At 40.6% G+C, this 21761-nt stretch overlaps 1 protein-coding gene across 13 annotated transcripts in view; it reads right to left on the bottom strand.

Annotated features, from left to right (window-relative positions):
- RIN2 (Ras and Rab interactor 2) overlaps nt 1-21761 on the bottom strand; it is a 230294-nt gene that overhangs the window by 31172 nt on the left and 177361 nt on the right. For all 13 annotated transcript variants that reach the window (XM_045832679.1, XM_045832683.1, XM_045832680.1 and 10 more), the window contains 3 exons: nt 8325-8517; nt 5178-5289; nt 2434-2506 (listed from right to left, as the gene is read on the bottom strand). In XM_045832679.1, the coding sequence (XP_045688635.1) occupies nt 2434-2506; nt 5178-5289; nt 8325-8517 (378 nt within the window). The remainder of the gene's footprint in view (nt 1-2433; nt 2507-5177; nt 5290-8324; nt 8518-21761) is intronic.

Below are 21761 nucleotides of genomic sequence, written 5' to 3'. Positions count from 1 at the left end.
TGCATGCTCTCCATTCCATAGATCAAGAGCATAGGTGACATAGATGGAGAGACCCCTACACCCACTCACAGAGCTGATGTGGAATGAAGTGGAACTCAGGTGTGTCGGACTCCACATCTGTGGATCTGAGCTATCTAGTGAGAAAATATGGGCTTTGGTATCAAGGCAGGCCTGGATTCAAATCCAGTATCTACTATTAATTTAATGTGGGCAAGTCTCTCACTCTCTCCAAGCCAGTGTCTTCATGATCCTGATTTCAGGTTTTCCATGAGGATTAGAAATAATGTATTAATATGTATGATGCCTAGCACAGACCCAGAAAACCCCTGAAAGTATAATTATACTTAATAATTAATAATGAAAATTATTTTCTCAGCCCCTTGCTACTCAAAATGTAGTTGTAGGACCAGCAGCATCAGCCGTATCACCTGGGTGCTTATTGAAAATGAAGTCTCAGGTGCTGTCCCAGACCCTCTCAGTCAGAAGCTGCATTCTAACAAGATTACAGGCATTTTAGTACAAGTTTGCAAGGCAGTGCTCTAGACTACACTGATTACAGCAAACTGACAAGAGACATACTAGGCACTGGTGGCCAAGGTGTGCATTATTACTATTTGTATCCTCAACTATACTTTCAACATGTCTTTCTAATGTGTCAATCATATGCTTATTGATTCATGAATTCTCATCTAGTGCATGGGTGCATATATGCTCTATGTGAATTTGAATATGTTTATGTACTAACAACCAACTAGAACATTTCAAAAATATTTTGATAGGACTGGATCAAACCAATTAAGAACACAGATTTAAGTAAATGAGTAACATGATGAAAAGGAAAAACAAAAAATTAAGAACCTTTGCATTATTTTTAAAAAATAAGAAAATGAATCTCAGGTCTCCCTCGTCACAAAATGTCAATGTTGGGATTTTTCTGTAAGTACCTTATCTCAACACCAGGTTCTGTAATGTATAAAAGGCTTTCATGTACTTTATCTCCTTCAATCACCGGACAGCCCTGGGTAGCAGGCATTCCAGTCTATTAAGAACACTAAGGGGAGAGAGAGTATCTTTTGTGCATTGCTGCCAAATGCTATTTTATAGATATAGCAATCTTTTACAACAGTAGTCACCAGCAAGCAAACTATGCAGAGTCAACACTGGCCAACTTCATCTCTGACCAGCATGTTCATGTTGAAATTCACTCCCAGGGCCTGTTCGGCCTCCAGTCAGACCAGGTAAAGTTCCCAGGGCACGGTGGAGGCTCCTGCTCCAGTCTCCTTTCTTGGAGTGGCAGATTTGCTCACACAAGCCAAGGGCTCTGGTCCATGCCTTGGCAGGTTTCATCCCTTAGTGGGCACTCAGAGCTCTGATCTAATTCTAGGTGAAGCCCTCATTTCTTCCTGCTAGGAAGCAGCATGGGGGCCCCTTCTGAAATTGTCTCCCCCACCCCTTTAGATCAACTGCATGACCTTCCCTGGCCTGGTGACCTCCAGGAGCAAATAGCTTAGGGTCTGCCTCCAAAGGGCCTAGTCCAACAGGTATAAGGAACATCTAACTCAGTCTTTGAGAAATAACCTGATCCTTAAATTAATATAAAATACACCAATCTCAAACAAGCTTCTCAGGTTCAGCACTGGCTGTGAGGAGTGGTCTTTGAAAGCAACCCTTAGTAGTCCATGCCTGTCATCACTCTACCAGCTGCAACAGACACTTTATTCTCAGAAGAATAAAGGAGGCTGACTCAGCTCAGAGGAGGCAATGTCATCTCTGCAGCTGAAGAGTTTGGATCCTTAATTACTGAAAAAACACTTGATTTGAAAAACTGTCATGGATGGAAAGGAAAGAAAAAAGAAAAAGCCTTTCACAACTGGCACCCTCTTGACACTTAACCTTATGATTTTTGGCTTAACTTCTTGTCAACTGAAATAGTCACTTTAATGATGAAAAGGACATGAGCATCCAGAGGCCATGGTCAGTGATGCACAATTTATAGGCTGGTGTAAGGAACCCATATTTCTAGAATGACTTGCCCCCCCCTTGAAGAGTTTTCAGAAAAATTATCAAGGGCCTTTAAATGCTCCAAGTTTGCATCATTGGTCTCCTACTCTCTGTGTGTGCATGCACGTGTGCGTGCGTGCATGTGTTTCCTCTGCTTGATGGGTACAGGTAAAAGGAGACAAAGGAGCAGCTTGAGAACAAAATCATATTAATTAATGAGATTTGACATTTAGAGGGGCCAGGGAAATTATTTTGATCTTAAGCCTAACACAGGTGACTTGGTGACCATTTTATTTTAGTAGTCAAAACTTCCAGTGACATCTAATAGGTGTTAAGCCTCCTCCCTCTGCTTATTTTAATCAAGAGACCTTGGACCAATAATATTGCATACTAAGCAGGTGTTGAGAATCATAAGAGAGGAAGAGGCCTTACCTGCTGATGCAGTAGAAAGCGATGAGCCGGAATAAATCTGCAAAGCTGATTCCTGAGCCTTCCAGGGAAAAGGCTGGAAAGAGAGATTTTGGAAACCAGCTGAGTGTCTCTGGTCATGCTCTAGGAAAGGAAAGCCCCTCCACAGTTATCCATTGTGTGCAAAGGACCATCCAGTGCTCTCAAACAACTACTGTGTAGCTTATCAGAACCAGCTGTCAGGAGGATGTATGTCAGCAAGAAACAGGCCATCAAAGAGTGGATGGCCTAGAAACTCAGCCCCTGACTCACTCAGAGCACATGCTCCGATGCCTGGTAAATAGACCAGCACAGACTCAAATTGCACAAGGATCTTTTTTTCAAAAGTTCAGAACACAAACTTGGGCAGAGGTTAAGGGACCAGTCTGGCTGGAGTGAGAGGCCATCAGCACGTGATAGGGCTTGGGGAATACCAAGACCCCCACTGCCCTTGACCCTCCTGAAATGAGTCTTCTGGGTTATATCCCTCTTTGCCAAAACTGGCTACCCCTGATAAAAACACATGGCAGAAGGTGCACCAAGCCTGGAGGATAATACAAAACCTCCATAAGTGAGCTTTTGTTTAAATTCAGCATGAAAGATTCTAAAATTCATTTATGAAGAGTGTTTCCCACTCCCACTACTGCCACCACCAAGTGCACAAGCTTCCTAATGGAGAAGAGATGTTTTGGGAAGATAATGTTCCATTTTGTACATCTTGCAAATGGTGGAACAGTGTGTGGTTTGACTTCAAATATTCATTGATTTGCCAGCCACTTCTCATACCATGTTGGCTGGGGGCCATTCATGCAGTCACTCTTCCAAAACCACTGCAAATATCCTTAGCATTGTGACAGTTTCTTCAATCAAATGGGGTTTTCTCTCTTTTATAACACTTCATATCCTCATTTATTTTGTTTATTATTTGCTTATGATGTGTTATTTTGGTTATTTGGTATATCTGTAGCACACACCTATGCTCTTATACATCTACCATGACTGAGAGACACAGAAACACACATGTGCTCCACAATTTAGTGAGTTAAGTAGGAGGGTAGTGGGAATTGAAATTTTTTAAAAATAGAGTAACGATCATGTGAAAACAATCTATACAAATAAATATAAGGTGGCATTTATCCTTATTAAGTTCCATTGTCCAAATGTTATGACAAAATAGCCATCTCTTTTTATAGCAAGCCCTTCCTTTTCCAAAGCACCTCAATTCATGGAGAAGATAGGCCATGAGAGGGGACCATCATAGTGGGACTAAGGGTTAACCTGCTATGGCTACCTTAATGCTTTGTGCATACTAGCTCTTTCAACATCTTTAAGTCCCCTGGAAAGGAATAGGGAAGTGAATGAGGTCCTGACAAAAGAGAGAGCAAAAATCTTTAGCTGGGAGGGACCTGAGATGAACATCAAGAAAGCTTTAAAGTACAAACACTAAATGAGTTTCCAGACTAACTTATTGTGGTGAACTTTGGATATTAGAAGGGATGTAAAAACCAGTTCTTGAATAGCAGACTGTTAAAGGCCAATTCAGCATTGCCTTTTTCACTTAATATTTAATTCATTATCTTCAAAATGGTAGGTTTGAAATCTATCTTCTGATTACCTCCTAATATAAATAAACTGGTATGAATCATTCACCAGGTTTAATGACTGTTCCTGTGTCTGATGTGGAAGTTTTTCCCTGGCACCAGTGACTTTGTGAGACCTGGAGGAAAAACATCGCAGAACCTTGGTTTGTGACTGAACTTGAGGCTGATCACATAGAGGCTGGGAGGTTTCACTTCTGCTGGAAATGTCTCCTCCAGATTTAGTTAAAGGCCATATGACTTAGTGAGACTATGAAGTCCGGTCTGAGTATATTCCCATATCTGCCCTTAAATTGACCTTGATACCTTCAGGTTCTTCAATGCATGGACTGAGGCTCCCTGAGATCAAAACTGAGAAGTGAGAATCCTGGTCTTAGTCTTGGGACTGAAACAGTCAACAGGCTTCCAAACTCACTTCTGGCCAGTGAACCTCAGTTTGCTAACCTGTGATTTCAATGAAGCCTTTGCCTTTAGGGTGTAGATCTTTCTTCTAATCCTTCTTGGAGGCTAGCTGTACCTCAGATCCACACATTCCCCTTTTAATTTAAAACTTGGTCATGAAATGGCAGGAAAAAAACCAATGCTATCAACATTGCTCTCACCTCAAAACTTTAGTTAATTTTCCGAGAGGGCTGGATCCTGCCTCTGATTAGCTGCATTTTATAGAAAACTGAACAGTGATTGCCTGGAGGGAACAAGTCTGCTCAAGAATTATTCACAAAGATGTGCAGACACATGTTTCAGTATTAGATCTCATAAAAAGGCAGCCTGCTCTGTAGCTTAGTCATCAGCAAACCTGGGCAGCAAATCCTGCTCTGTAACTGGGAAGGCAGTGAGGAAACCAACCTCTATTAAGCCTCTGCCACATGTCAAACAAATCGCTGCATGCTTTGCACATATGTTGCTTAACTGAACTGTTAACAACTCTCCGAGGTTATTCTCACACCATTATATACATAAGGAAACTGAAGTTCGTAGGGTAGGTTACCTGCCCAGTCATTCAGTGAACAAAAGGCAATGGCAGGACTCAGACCCATGTCTGTCTGTCTTGAAGCACAGGTTCTATACACCTGATGGAAAGGCCTGAGGCCCTTGTGTCAACCAGGACCTAACCATCCAGTGACAACTTACTGTATGTGCTTTCTTTTATGGCAAATTCCTTGAGTGGGACTCCAAATTCACAGGGCAGGCGAAGTGAGAGGACTTTCTTCTGCATTTTGGTGGATTTATGAATCAGGAAGATCTAGAAGGGAGAGAAATTCAAGCTTAGGAAACATCTAGATGGTTGGAACCTGGACATATGACTTTCTATACATACAATATCCATGAATAGAGCCCACTTTGTAGCTGAACTACAAAGCTCAATGCAGGACACTCCATTCCACGAGAAAGGTGTGATCTGAAGTGAGCATGCCACAGACACTTGTCCTTGATAACTGACTTCCCTAGAATTCTACTGTCCCTTTAACAGAAGCTTCTCCATAAGTTAAAAGCTCCCTTAGTCGGCCGAAGCATCTTCAGTCTGGTGATTGTTTTGGGTGACACATGCTCTAGCCTGGTCTTATATGGGTATCTTGGTTGATGAAACCTAGATTCTAAACACAGGCAACATGGGAAAAGTATGGGTGATGAATTAGAGGTTCATTGGCTAATTTAGCTCATGGGTATATTTATGATAAACATTTGAATTTGTTGTCAACAGTGAAAAGAGAGGAGTTTTTTGTCTTTCACATTAACATGTGAATGTCTAGCTTCTCTTGGAAAATGGGGTGACATGGCATGGCATGGCAACAATCACTGGAGCCAAAAAATATGAATGCTCCATTTGGAAGGTGGGTAGGTATACTCTGAAATTCATTACAGCCAACACTAAAGCTTTTGATCCACTTACTCCTGACTCACTTCACTTTCAACAGCTCCTCCCAGGTCCTAATGTTTTCAAACATGTGCTTACTTTAAACCATCTCCCAGTACTGATGTCTCAGGACACCTTTCCGGCTTCCATCTCTACAGAGGTAAGTATGCCATCCACTGCTATTCAGTCTGTGCACTGCATAATTTAAATTTGAGAAAATGGGGGCACCATTTACCGAGACTACAGATAAAATGTTGTCCCCCAGAGTGTGCAGTGGTGGCCTGGCTGAGTCCTGGTTCCCTTCTATAGTACATGATCCTTCTCCAAGGTACTGTCCTGTTTCTTTAACCTCTTCTCTTCTTTCTTCTGCATTTGAACACTGTGCTCTCTGTTCCCCTACCATTCTTTACATTTTCCACCTAATCTTTACTTTGGTCTGTATGTCCAGTCAATAGCTCCTAAGATACATTTTGGTTGTAGGGAAGAGGGGTTGAAGGAAAGGTTACAGGAATGAGGTGTTTGGGCAAGAGTGAAACAGGAAGACCTCTGAGTTCTCTCTTTCTTCCTAGTCCCCATGAGGAGGCAGCCATGGAATTTATTTGGTAGCCATTTCTGAGAGTCAGTGTCTGTGGGGCACTCTAAAATTGAAGCAGATGTTTCCTAAATACCATCCCGATGGGTAAAAGCCCAAAGCACTGCTGAGAGGCAGCTGTTAGTGGGTGGAAAAGAAGTAATATTTCCTTATGCAGGTGGAGATCTCTTTGAGCCTTGGGGGTTAGGGAGAATATAACTTCTAGGCCTTATTTCCTGAATCTCAGCAGCCTTGGATCAGGGATCAATGAAGTATGGCCTGTAGAACAAATCCATCCTGCCACCTGTTCTTGTCAATTAAGTTTTACTGAAACACAGACATGCTCATTTGTTTACCTATTGCCTATGGCTGCATCTGCATTACAAGGCGGAGTTGAGTAATTGTGACAGAGACTATATGGACCACAAAGTCAAAAATATTGGCACTCTGGTCCTTTACAGAAACAGTGTGCCAACCCCTGTCTCAGGCTGTACGTTAATTAAGGATGATGGGCACCCCAAGGACCCATGCCATTATGACTAGTCTTTCGATCCCCCTCTCACCCTGCTTTTCCTGTTCTTTAGCATTCTCACTTCTCCTAGTGCATTTGACCTCTACTGATCCATGTTGCGCCTTTCCTCACACTGTCCTCAGCCTGCCCCATCTCATTGGGTGGGTCCTGGTAGGGATCACTAGGTGGCTAGAGGAAATATCCCACCTACTTGTTCCCCACAAAGTCTCAGTAGGAATGGGCACGCCTGCCATCAGAAGATGAACTCCTGCCTAGCAACAGAGTCACCTCCCTCTTTAGAATTTTTGGCAGAAATGCAGAAGCAGACAACTTAACCTCTGAAAAGTGGGGGCTTCACAGAAGGGGTCTTGATCATACAGACCAAAACAAGAGACAACCCAGTGTGCTGGCCAAGGAATTTTCTGCAAAAATGATCAAATACTGCGCCTGTCACCCTGAGCATGTTCCAACAGAGTTCTTAGTCCTGTTTATTTCTGTCAGACGAGAAACAGAGACTCACTTATAAATCAAAAAGTGGTAACAGACAGGCTGTGGCTGAAAGTAAACTCAAAACCTTACTTTCGTGCCCAATTGTTAACAACATTCTCAGCCAGCTATTGATGGAATTTTCTCCTTGACTTTCTACCCACTTCTTGATTTCTATCTCTTGCTATGTGTTGTTTCAAGGGTTATTTTGTTTAGAATTTAGTGTAGTTATCCCTTTTTTTTTGGAAGTAGACCTTATGTACAAGCAGTGTCCAATAGAACTTTCTGTGAAATGTTCTATATTCTGCACCATCCCTTATGGTAGCCTGCAGCTGTCTATGTCTAGTGAGCACTTAAAATGTGGCTACTGGAACTGAATTTTTTGTTTTATTTTATTTAATAAATGTAAATTTAAATAGCCATATAGGGCAAGTGGCTACTATAATGGACAACAAAGAATAAACCAATCACTGAACAACTTTTTTTTTGAAGGAATTTCTATAGAGCTGTGGCCTGGTCTTAATTAATTAAAATGAAGTTGGACTTGAGTAGGCAGTAGCTGAAGAAACTGAACTGAACTTTGACCCATATGGAAACCCAAGAAAAATCATCATCATCAGCTACAGCAGTCTGTAGATGCAGAACTTTTGAAGGTTGGGTCCCAAGTTGGATGGCTAGGACCCGGCAGGATCCCAAGCTTAGAAGAAAGTAAAATAGTAGGGATGACCAAAACCCCACAACCACCACCATGTTCCTAACAGGCTGCAAAGACTTCCTAGAACTCCAAGTCTTTCTCTTTAAGGACACAGCAGCACTGCCTGCTTCAATATGTTTCCCTGTGGTTTTGAGTCTTACCCCCGGAGGCTGGGACTGGAGGACTTCTGCCACCTCCTCTTCACTCAGACTCAGCTGCAGCCATATCGGGTGAGTGTGAAGAAGCCGGTCCAAAATGCTGAGTCTGTTGGAGAGGCTGTCATAGCCAGAGTCTCGGGGACAGGTCTTCACATCCTTTTCCTTGGAATAGCCATCATCCTTATGTCTTACCATGCTAAGAAAAAGAGAATTGAGAGGGGTCAGAAGGCTGTGGCACAATTTCCCAAACACGAAGAATATCCTACAATCTCATTGGCTAGGCCTGTCGTAGCACTCATCTTGCTATCACCTCCTCATTTGTCTTCCCCACCAGACTGAAAGCCTTGAGGGCAGATACCATGTTATATTTCACTCCATAGCTCTAATATGAAACAAAATGCTCAACAATACTCAACAGACCCCACCTTCTGTTTCTAACCCAGTTTTGTAAAGGTTCTAACCATCTAACTACTATTTAGTCTATCTTCTAGCATAAAACATTTTTTCCTTTGAGCACAGAACCCTAAGTGCTAAATTCCATGTGGGAACCACGAAGTCCTAAAGCTCAATAGACTATATTGTAAGAATGACCATGGCAGCCCTGGCCAGGTAGGTCAGTTAGTTAGAGCATCATCCCAATATGCAATGGTTGTGGGTTTGATCCCTGGTCAGGGCACATGCAAGAATCAACCAATGAATGGATCAATAAGTGGAACAACAAATCAATGTTTCTCTCTCTCTCTCTCACACACACACACACACAAAAAATCAATAAATAAAATTTTAAAAAAGAATAAGCATGGCATGCTCTAAAAGCAAAATAAAACATTCACAGTCACATTTACCCATACTCATTTTTATGCCCAAATGATTTGGGTTTTGTGTATTTTCACAAATATATGCATTTTTATTATTAATATTATTTAAAATGAAACCTTATAGTAATATGTTGTGATGCTATTCATAAAATCATACTAAAATTATTCACAATCACCATAAAGTGAAAATAGTCCAAATTTCTATCAACTAATGGGTAGATAAATAAAATGTGGCATATTCATACTTTTATTTAGCCATAATATTCATTCATCCTTTTAATGAAAGGATGAAGTACTAATTCATGCTACAATGTGGACAAATCCTGAAAACATTATCCTAAACCCCAGGCACTAAAGGACAAATATTCTATGAGTCTGTGTATATGAAATATCTAGACAGACATATGTACAGATAGAAAGATTAGTGGTTGCCTGGGACTATAAAGGGATGCAGGATGGGTGATTGCAAATGAATATGGAGTTTCTTTTTGATATAATAAAAATGTTCTGGAATGAGATGTATTGATGGCTGTATAAACTTTGTGAATATACTGAAAACCATTGAATTGTACACATTAAATTTTTAATTATATGTTATATGAGTAAAATCGCAATAAAAAATATCACATTGAGCTCCATCATTGCCTTTGGCCAAAACATTAATCCTGTTATTGAGTATTTAGTCCTCGTTTTACAAATGAGGAAGCTGAGGCCCAAGGAGTTATCAAGCTGTCCAGAGATATAAATAGCCATGAGATGGCAGAACTAGAAATTCAAATGGTCTAGTGTTCACCCAACTCTGCAGGTAACAAGTAAGATCATGAACACAGGATAGCTTGTATCTCTGTGATGTCTACCCTCAGTCACTCCCTTTGCAAACATTTTCTCATTTACTCCCCTCAATAGCTCTGAAAGGAAAGTACTAGGATTCCAGTTTAAAAAGGAGGACCCAGAGCTTCAGACTGATTGAATAACTTCTTCAAGGACATGAGTCTGTTAAGAGAGAGAGGGTGGAAATCCAAATCCAAGGCTGCTTCAGCTCTGGGGTCTCTGAAGAGCTGGTCATCAACACCAGTCCTGGAGCAGCCAGCAGGAACATCAGGCTCGATCATTTATGTCTGCAGGGCCAAGTTCAGGTTGGGGTATGCACAGTCTTCAAATATCTACACCTTCCAAATTCCAAAAGTGTGGCCTGGATGAAGTCTTTAACATTGAGAAAGATAGGTGATGGTTCTGAATGTAAGGTGAGAGTGGGGGAAGAAGGTGTGCTATTTCTATTCAGATCACTCCACTCCAAGGAAGCTGGATTAAACATGGAAGACATCCATCTAAGGTGATCAGTTTTAGGTATGCAGACTTAACAACAACACCCACAACAGACAGCCCATGGGCTAGCCAGAGATGCCCTAACTTCTCTCCTATACCTTCTTGACTTCTACATTTTTAAAGACTCATACTTTCATTTCAGAGTTACATTTGGTTTTCTCTCAAATATGTGAATGGTTTCCTTTATTTCTGCTACATGTTTCCAGATGGGAGAATCTGCCATAAAGGGGCAGTTTCTCATTATGCAAATGACATTTCAGGGCCTCCAGGTATTTTGAAGTGAATCTTTGCAGCCATTAAGAACTCTTAAAATGAAGCTGGTGTTAAAATGCCTTTCACATAAAAAGACTTTAGACCAGTGATTCCCAACCCTGGCTGCCCATTAAAATAACCTGGAGAGCTTAAAAATGTTTTCATGGCCAGACTGCACCTATATCAAATAAATCAGACATACAGGGTGGGACTCATGCATCAGAATTTTTTTAAAGTTCTCCAGGCAATCCCAACATGTAACCAAGTTTACAACCACTGCTTTGGATCAGCCCTTGAACCTACATAAGAATCACCTGGGGTCTGTTAAGCCAAAATACTGATTTCAGCCCCAGATATTCTGATCCTGAAGGTCTGGGGTGGGCCTGAACTACATTTCTAGAAAGTTCTGGCTGATATTGCTAGTCCAAGGAGCTCTTGCTTGAGACCTAAGGGTAAAACGTGCACTTGAACTCAGATCCAATTAGGTGGGGTTTTGTTGGGGGGGGGGTGGGCAGTGCATAGGAAGGGCAGTAGCATGACATTGAGAGAACTCAGAACCCAAATAAAATAACATTTCATTCCTGCCATCTCAGGTTGGTGATATTTTACCAAGACCAAGTTCTGCAATCTCTAAAACAGCAATCCTGATAGTCATGTGTGCTGACAATCTTCCTTCTTTAGGAGGGTACATCCTGTGACACCTCAGTTGTTTCAAGAAGCTAAAGAAACTTTGTTCTGACAACTGCCTCAGCTTTTTTAAAAAGCCAGGGCCTCAACAGGGAGTTAGTAAATAAGACTCGTGAAGTCTCATAAAGGAGCAACCATAAATTAGACCTTGTCTTTGCAAATGACTAAGCCAATGCCTTATTCAGCTAGCCATGTGAGGTTTATAGCCTATCATTACAGAACAAACTGGCCTTTATCAGCCAACCAGAAGGACAACCTTCCAGAAAGAACTAATGAAGAAAAGGGCAAACCTGCAGTGAATGCTGTTGGTGCCCTGCCCAGTTCCCCTTTATCAGATCGGGCACCCATCCTCCTGCTGTCCCCTTTTCCTGAACATACCTGGGAAGTTATACCCTCCCCTGCTAATAATACAGGGTGAGGAGTGGTCTTCTTGCCTAAAGGTGGGACAACTCTGTGGTGTTATTCATGATTCAGAGCTTCCTGGGAGATCAGGCTGAGGCTAAACTTCAACTGGCCCCATATCTTTGCCTGGTTTCCTCCCCTCCCATCCCGTATCCTTCACTCATTCTCACTCTGCTCCTGAGAGACTCTCAATACATCACAGTACAAGAGTCCCTGTCTCAGGCTCTGCTTTTAGGGAATTGCACCTAAAACAGAAGCTGATGAGATAAACAAAAATTATTGGTTCCTAAAGCAGGTGTCTGCTTGCAAATACAAGGGAGGGCAAAGAAAGAGTGATTCATGAAAGATAAACCACTGTGATATAACCCAAGAGATTGTATGATGATATGGTCACAGTGGGACAGCTGCATTAGAGACTCACCTCTATTTTTGAGCTTCATTTTTTCTAATCTGAAAGTGGTACCTGCACTATGTAGGCTACCATGTAGAATTGATGCAAGCAGTAATCACGAGTGGATGCTAATGTGAGTAGGCAAAAGACATTAGGGAACAGAATATTCACCATCTTAAAAGACCCCATAGAATACTTATCATAAAAAGGAAAATGGACTACGACAATGGAGAAACCTGGCAGAGACCATCTTAACCAAGTGATCAGCTTTAACACCTCCCAAAATAAGACACCTGATATCAAGTGCCTACACTTCAATGCTCTGAGAAGTGTAACCCAACCTAGACAGGTAGCCTAGCATAGATTAACCTTTATTTAGAGCTTATAATTTTGCCTCAATCAACCTGCAACCCCACTTAGATCACTCTAAAATTGGTAAGTTTTGTATAATGCTATCTTGTAATTTGCTGAAAGTCTTACAGAAAGACTAAGACTTAGTCAGATGTTTATCCATATCTATACAACCCCGTAGATTGCCAGAACTGTTTTTCAGGAACAAGATCAGGATGTTTTGCAGCACCAGGGGGTGAACAGCTGAAACCACCTGAGACCAGCTGGAGCAGCCTGAATGACTCTAGTGACTTCCTCATGAACTTTCCTCATTTTACCCTCATTATAATACTCTCCACACAGGGGCAGAGATTTTCTGCCATTTTTGAACATGTAATGTATGTATAACCATGTTCCCTGACTGTAAGTACGTGGGAGTATCCCCACCTATACATGTAATGATGAAGTCTATCTTGATGTTTACACATGATTTCTCCTAATAAAGATGGATTAGATGGCCCTGGCTGGTGTGGCTCAGTGTCCTGAGTGCTGGCCTGCACACCAGAGGGTCGTGGGTTCGATTCCCTGTCAGGGCACATGCCTGGGTTGCAAGCCAGCTCCCAAGTAGGGGCTGCACAAAAGACAACTGCACATTGATGTTTCTCTCCCTCTCTTTCTCCATGCCTTCCCCCTCCTTTCCCCTCTTTCTAAAAATAAATAAATAAAGTCTTTAAAAAAAAGATGGATTAGATGCTTTGTTCAGGGACACACTGCTCTGGGAACAATCCCTAGTGCATCCCTGCTTGCCAGCTTGCATTATAAAACTCCTTCTCGTGAAGTCATCTCAAAGTTGTGTTTGGGCGGGCAACAGCTGAGCATTCAAACCTGGTTTGGTCTGGAAACAAAGGTTATAATACCACCTGGGTAGTTTTCCTGTCCCAAAAGGTGTTCAACCTGAATCGACACAAGAGGAAACAATCAAACAAACCCAGTTTCAGGAACTTTCTGCAAAACCACTGCCCTGAATGCTTCAAAATGTCAAAATCATTTTTTTTAAAAAAGGCTGTGGGATTATAAATAAAAGGAAAATAATAAAGGAGTAATAAAGACAATATTACTATATTGTATGCACATATGGGATCAGAATAACAGTTATAAAGGACAATTAGGGATATAAAAATAAGGATATATATTAGATAATATTACATTGATGTTTATTTTCCTGCATATGATAATTTTAATATGGTTATATAGGAAAATATTCCTGTTCTTAAGAAATGCATACTGAAGAATTTAGGGGCAAAGTATGAAAATGTTGTTAAGTAAGTGTCAAATATGCTCAGTCTTCCACCCCCCTGAAAAAGAGGCAAAAGTATAGAGGTAAAAAATATGTGGCAAAATTTTAACAACTGGTGAATTTAAGTGAACAGTACTTTTCTTGCAACTTTTCTGTGATGTTTGTATTGTTTGAAATCTGCCCCACAAATGAAAGGTGCCTCTAATTAACAAAGTAATACATAAAATACATAAAAGTTTGATGTGAGATCAAACTTTTCCTCTGGGGGCAGAGAGCAAACACTGAAAAACTCTACACTTTCTCTGCCCCCAATCCAACCACCCCAGGCCTCATGACTCTGAAGCATATTATACCCACTCAGAGGGACAGGGTTTGCCAGCACCAGCTACATTCTGGCCTCACCCAATATTAGTCTCTTCAGAGTGTGGGATGAGAGTGGCCCTTCCACTTGGCTGCATTCCCTTCATTCCCAGGGCTGGTGTTAGTAGCCTAGGCAGGTGTAAGAATAAGTGATTGCAGAAAGTGTCTTCTAATGTAAGACAGGCAGAAAGACACTAGGTCTGGTTTCATTAAATTTCACAGAATTAGATTCATCTCAGAGAAACCAGTAACTTGCAGCCATTTCCGAATGATGCTCTCTCTTATCCTAATCCAGAATTTCAGAGCATGGCACTATCTAATAATGCAGCTTCTGGTGACCAGGACACTCAGAAAAGCTGCCTTGTACTTCCCAGTACATCACCCACTCTTCCCAAGCAGCACAGTAGAGGTGTATACTTTGACTATACAGTCTAGTCTTTTTTTTTCAAATTAATGACAATTAACAAAGTAATACATAAAATACATAAAAGTTTGATGTGAGATTGTTTCTGTGGAAAAAAATATTGATTCAGTAAATACAGTCAACAACCTCCTCTCTAAGAATATAATATATGGATAATATGTGTAAGAATATAAGAATCCTATTTTGTAGAATAGCAAAAATAAAGTTTAAGAGGACTAAGACATAAGGGAAAATGCCAAGCTATTGCTGTCAACAAGGGTGGTGCACTTTCCTCTGGCTGACAGGCCTGAGCACTGGTGCAGCACTCTGCATGGCGCTGTGCTCCGAGGTAGGATGCAGGGACAGATAAGCACACACACAAGAAACAAAAAGCCTCTCAAACCTTCTCTATGTGAGTTAAAAACTTCATTAAGCTGAACAATGATATATTTTAAATAGGCAATTTGCATCCACATCCATAAGATATGTTTTGATTATTTTTGAAGGACAAAATCTGTTTCAATTAGATACTTAAAGTGTACCAAGAACTTTCCTTTCCACAGTAGACTGTCAGACCATAGTTCAACTAAAAAAAGAGATTTGTGTAGTTAATTAACAACTTCTGAAAACCTCATATAATGAATGGCAAGTCCTCTGTGAACTAAATCAGGTGGAAGGTGATTTTGATCAAGTAATGTTGCCTTGAAACTTGCCCCATGTTCTTGGGCTCCCTCCGTGTGTGCACGTGTGAGTGCATGTGCCTTAGCACAAACATGATCCCTTCTGTCTTGGAACTTGGTACATTTGTGATTTACCTTCATGGAAAAGCCATTCTTATATTTTCTCTAAGTATTCTGTTTTGTTTCTACTTGCAGAATTAATGGGCTCTGTAAATTGACTCACCTGGAGGTGGTTGGCTGACTGAGTCATCAGAACTGGTTGGAGGACAGAATATCATAACCTTCTACAATACACTTGGCTTTTGGCCTTTGTCTCCATCCCTGCTTCCCACATGCTGACACCAGGCACTACCCCTGGTCTCCAATATCAGGCTTTACAAAAGTGTGAAAGGGAATTCTCCTCTTGGGAAGGGATCTCTGCTCATGATGCCTGCTCCTTCCAGGCCAATCCCTGTGTTGGATGTGGGACTGAGTAACCCACAAGGGCTGCTGTAGATATGAAATTTGAAGGAGTGAGTGGCAGGGTCCACCCAAGTCTTACCTTCCTAGGCTTGGATTTCCAGCAAAGTGCTCCCTGATAACCCTTAGGAAAGATTCAGTGTTCTTCAGCCCAGGTGCTATTTTCCTGAATGTCCCTCATGGACCGTCCAGACTTTTAAGAACACTAATAGTTAGTTTGTTTTTTACACAGTAAGTATCTAATATATAAACAGTCCTAGAGTGACTCAAGACACACTGATTTACTTATTATCAATAGGATGCTAACTGCATCAATAAAACAAAACAAAAACAACAAAAGCAGAGCTGAAGGTTCCAAGTTGCTTTTGCCTAGGACCTAATTATAGCTTAATACCAATCACACTGCCTGTCTCCCTAACATAAAGAGCTACAGGCCTGCTACAAAGAACTCAAAAACAAAACAAAGCTCTATTTGGTGAGGTAGTGTAGATTAATTCTAGCATTTTATAACTTCTTAATGGTATTAAAAATCAACATTTCTCAAAGAATGCTGCATACACCAAGGCAGTACATGAAGGCATGGTTTTAATTTTAATGTCCAGTACTTATTTTAATAGTTACGTATATTCAGTGCATGGTGGAGATATTAAATTTACTTTCTTCCCCATTTGTTTTTTTTATTGTGGTAAAATATTAGAAAACATAAAATTTTCCATCTTAATCATTGTTAAGTATACAGTTTTGAGGTACCACATATAATCATATTTTTGTACAACCATCGCCACCATTCATCCCCAGAACTGTTTCCTCTTGTAAAACTGAAACTCTATAATTATTAAACAATAACTTCCCACTCCCTCCACCCCCATTCCAGGCAACCATGGTTTTAGTTTCTGTCTCTATGATTCTGACTACTCTAAGTACCTCTTATAAGGGGAATCACACAGTGTTTGTCTTGTCATGAGTGGCTTACTAAACTTACTTTTTAAAATAAACGTAAAAGGTGAGCCAATTTAAAGAAAACAAGCAAATTAATAGTAAAGATGGTTCATGAATAGAAGAAAAATTGTAACACAACAGAAGAAATTTTGTGCCAGACAATTTGGATTAGAACATAATATTTTTTCTCTATTAATTTACAAACCTTCCTGATTACAAACCTCTCCTGTATTATTTACAATCTTCTTTCCTAAACTCAAGGGGGAAGATTGACTTTGAAAAATGTATCTATTTGCCATTGCTTAGCCCTCTTGGCTGTTACTATGCTCAAGTTATTCTTACGTGTCCACTTCAATAACTGGCTCCTCGGCACTTACCCCAGTTTATGAGGCATTATATATTTTCTCTCTTTTACTAGCCTGATCTCACCCCCAGGCCATACACAGGCCTAGCCCAGGGCAGGCATTGATAAAATGACTGCTTTAGGGATGAGCAGGGACTGGCTGGGAGGTGATATGCAGACAACAGGTTTATTCCCTGAGAGTGAGGAAGGGAAGAAAGAAACTCAGTGGACAATGAGAAATGTGGTGGGCACTGGATCTCTCCCTTAGCTTCTTTCTGCCCCTCTCATCCCCACACATAACCTCTGATTTAGTCCTTTCCTCAGCCAGGCCCCAGCAATAGAATCCAGCTGCTCAGTTTCAGTCTCAGGAGACAAAGTATTCATGGGTCTGTGTTTATCAGGAAATGGGTGGCAAAAATCACCCCAGCTACCAAGAGCCCCCTGGCCTTCAGCCATCTTAAGGCCTGGGGTGAGAAAAGAAAACAACCCAAATCCTTCCAGAACAACAAATCCTAACTTTTAGCAGCTCCTTCCTTATTACTCATGAATTTCCTTTATGCACAAACCCTCCAACTTCTCACTGACTAGCAAGGTGTGGCTCTGGGTACAAAAGTCAATGCTGAGTCTTAGCCTAGAACTGTATCCCTATGCTCAGCGACACAGGACATTGGTGATAAGTGCTCCATTCAAGGTCCCCAGCTACAGAATGCCTTATTCCAACACTGGCAATGAGATTTAGGTTCTAACAAAAGAACTCATTCCACCAGCTGGCTGGACACAGAAAAAGGCAGGGGTAAATAGTATTGGCAGGAAAGCTGCCTTTGGTTAAGGCAAGTATGGAAGTGAGGTATGGAAAATTTCAAAATGGGAAACTCAAACCCATACCAAGGGTGGCTATAGCATTCAGTTATCAACCAGACATCATTTAACTGGAGTAAAAACCACCCATTTCTTGGGCATGTAAATGCATTTATATCAAAATGCTAACTTTTGTAAGGCATGTCATAGTTTCCATCCAGTCAACCCCAGTATTAGTGGAAAGAGTATCTGGAGGCCTCAGTTGATTCTTCATAATTATGAGGCCTTGATCTGCTACTACATGCTATTTAGCCTCAGTTTCCTGTGTTGGAAGATGGATTCTTATTGAAAAAAAAAAAGGAAAAAAGGGAATCTGATACTAACACAAACAAAATCTGAAAAGAACTGATTATAAGAGCCTGGACTGTCTTGGGAACTGTAAATAAAAATTCTGTTTAGTAGTTTCCAGAATCTCTTTAATTGTCTCCTAATTTTTAGAAATTAAAAAAAAAAAGAAAGCAAGGTAATATGTTCCAATTCTAGGACACAAAAACTAGTCTAACAAAGCCTTTTCATATGACCTTGCCTCTACTTGCTGCCATGGCAAGAAGGTGGAGCCCTGGACATGGCACTGCGGAGGGTCCAGGATTCTAGCTACAATTGACCATTGTGGGGATAGTCTTAAGAATTAAGGACCAGACAGAAATTGGAGTCTTGGACCAGTTAGTCCTTGTCAGTATAAGAGGAAAGTAAACACATCCCAAACACCTAGCAATGGCAAAGATGCCAGGCTTGGTAGAAGATGAATTGGGGGCTTCCCAGAACTGGGGGAAAAGAGGATGGGTCTGCGATCAATGGTTTCTGAAAATGTATTAGTAGAAGAGGACTCTTTTGTAGAGAAACAGAGAAAACAACAGCTCATACTGAGAGAGATCCATCTGATAAAAACTTCTGGCACAAGGACCAATTCCAATTTTTGTTAAACACATATACACACATAACAAACAAAGGTTTTGCAGAAAGCCTTCAATTTAAAAAATACCTAGTAGTTGATGTCCAGTGATTTCTTAACATGCTCAATCATGAAAAACTTCTTTAGAATTTGTGAGGCTGAATTAAATGCCTACTCTGTAACATTTAAGTCAGGAGAAGAAAGGAAGGCCAAATTATTCTGGCTATACAGAGGGCACTAGCTAGTTTCTTGGTTTATAGTTGAGGAAACTTACCCACTACCCACAATGGGAAAGTAATGGGCAAAGGCCTTGGGGAGGGAATATTCTTGTAAGGATCATGGCCTACTTACCTAATTTGTGAGAGATATTGCAGCCCATCCAGTTTATCTACTTATCTGAGGTCAAAATGTAAGAAATTAATAGAATTAGGCATGGGACCAATGCGCTGACTTGTGCAGTTTACCCACACCATACAAATAGATATTTTAATTCCTCAGGGCCTTTTTTTTTACCCTTAAATTCACAAAGGAAAACAACTAACATATTTTTGTGTTGCAAACTTTATTCCTGCCTGGCTAAGGGCTGCTGCTTTCTGAGGGAAGAGGCAGCAACTTCCTCAAAAAGATTTCCAAAAACATGTCACAGGAGGATTTGTGATTTTAAAGTTCTCTCTACTGAGGACTAAGAGGAGAGAACAACAGAAGAATGGGAACAAAAATAAGTGCCTGCCTCTGGGGAGGAGGCACTGCCATTTTTGCAAGAGAAGGAAGATTTGGTGGCATTTTTTGCATATGAACTTCCTCTTGTGGACTCTTCAGCTAAAGATGAAAAGGGCAGATATGAAGCCAATGCTGGCAGGGGGCTTCATTTATTCCTGTAAAACTGAGAAATGAAACAAAGAATCTGTTGTTCTGGGTATCCCTGGAGCTGAAAACAGGAGCAGAAGGAGCCAGGCAACTCTAAGTATTGGTCCGTTGACCTTTGAGCATAAGCAGAGACACTCACCAGACTTCACAGAAAGGCAAGCACTTCGTGGATTTGCTGTTCTTGTCTTTTAGTGCTTTAGGTTACATTGGTATTATTTCATAGCTGGATTTAATCAGTACTGCATTCTAACCAAGCAGATGTTTCATGGCCTAATCAACTACCACCACAGCACAAGGCAAGGTCTTATAAAGGATAAAATATATCTAAGAGTATGCCATTGTGAAAATTGTGTGTTCCTAGGGGAGCCAGCCTAGGATACATTGTGCATTTACAGGATGATCAACAATACCTTTTAAGTCAATGAATTAATGTGTGACCTATCATTTAAATACACAGAAAAACATTGAAAGGATACATACCAGGACAAAGAAATAAGCCAACAAGCTAACGACCACTGGTTCAGGGCTTAGAGCACATCCAAAGGTCCCACAGCATCTGAGAGCAGGCCACTCTCTTAGAACAGTTACACCTGTCAGAAAAGTTTGTTTTTCTCCTTTCCTGTGAGCTACAGTCTGGTTCACCATAACACAGGAGGCTCACAATCATTTGCTACAAAATATTAGGTATATTTTCCAGTATCTTAGACCCCTTGAAAAAAGGATTTGGTGTTATCAAAGTTTACGGATTCTTCTTACACATGATCTATTTCTATGAATTGTAAATTTAAATTTCCATAATTCTTGAATATTTGTCAGTGCCCGCCTGTTCATTCTTTCTCAAAGGATATCTTATGGGAAAGAGAATAGAGAAGCTCTTTGACTTGGGTTGAGATTGTGTTCTGAAAGGCAGCTGAAAATCCATTCATCTAAAACACCCAAATACGATAAACACAGCTACTCTTTCCTTCAGTGGAGGCAGGTCAGGTGGGCCCTATATGGGGGGATGGTGGTAATAATTAGAGGAGGTCATGTAGCAAAAATAGCTTTGCAATCATAATTTTTCCTATCTTGCCTGTTGAAGATGTTCTGTTATGACTAGCTCAATTTCTCTTAAGATGTTTCCTGATTTCAAGCCACCAGGAGTGTTTGGAATATGGTTTCAAAGAGTTCTATGAGACTAACTCTTTGCTCAAACTGTTAACAATGTAGCAACAATTAAGTTCAACTAAAAGAAAATATTTATTGAACCAGGACTCAAATCGATGATTTGGAATAAAAGGAAAAAATAAACATCCAATCAGAACAGAATGAAAAAACAAGAATTCAAAAAATGAGGAGAGGCTTAGGGAACCTCCAGGACAGCTTTAAACATTCCAACATCCGAATCATAGGGGTGCCAGAAGGAGAAGAGGAAGAGCAAGAAACTGAAAACTTACTTGAAAAAAATAATGAAAGAAAACGTCCCCAATCTGGTAAGGGAAATAGACATACAAGTCCAGGAAGTTCAGAGAATTCCAAACAAGTTGGACCCAAAGAGAGCCACACCATAATTAAAGTGCCAAAGGTTAAAGATAAAAAGATAATCTTAAAAGCAGTAAGACAAGAAAAGAGAGTTATCTACAAAGGAGTTCCCATAAGACTATCAGCTGATTTCTCAAAAGAAAACTAACAGGCAAGAAGAGGCTAGAAAGAAGTATTCCAAGTCATGAAAAGCAAGGACCTCCATCAAGATTACTCCATCTAGCAAAGCTATCATTTAGAATGGAAGGGCAGATAAAGAGCTTCCCAGATAAGGTCAAGTTAAAGGAGTTCACCATCACCAAGCCTTTATTATATGAAATGTTAAAGGGACTTATTTAAGAAAAAGAAGACCAAAACTGTGAACAGTAAAATGACAACAAACTCAATACTATCAACAACTGAACAAAAACAAACAAACAAACAAACAAACAAAGAAACAACTAGAACAGGAACAGAATCACAGAAATGAAGATTACATGGAGGGGTATCAGTGGGAAGGGGGAAGGGAGAGAATGGAGGAAAGGAGCAGGGAATAAGAAGCATAATTGGTGGGTACAAGATACATAGGGAGAGTTTAAGAATAGTATAGCAAATGGAGAAGCCACAGAACTTATA

Source organism: Phyllostomus hastatus, unplaced genomic scaffold (assembly GCF_019186645.2).
Source record: "Phyllostomus hastatus isolate PE091 unplaced genomic scaffold, TTU_PhHast_1.1 phas_contig_17, whole genome shotgun sequence".
Lineage (NCBI taxonomy): Eukaryota > Metazoa > Chordata > Mammalia > Chiroptera > Phyllostomidae > Phyllostomus > Phyllostomus hastatus.
The sequence above is the reverse complement of the archived record's forward strand: the minus strand, read 5'-3'. Positions and strand labels throughout refer to the sequence as shown.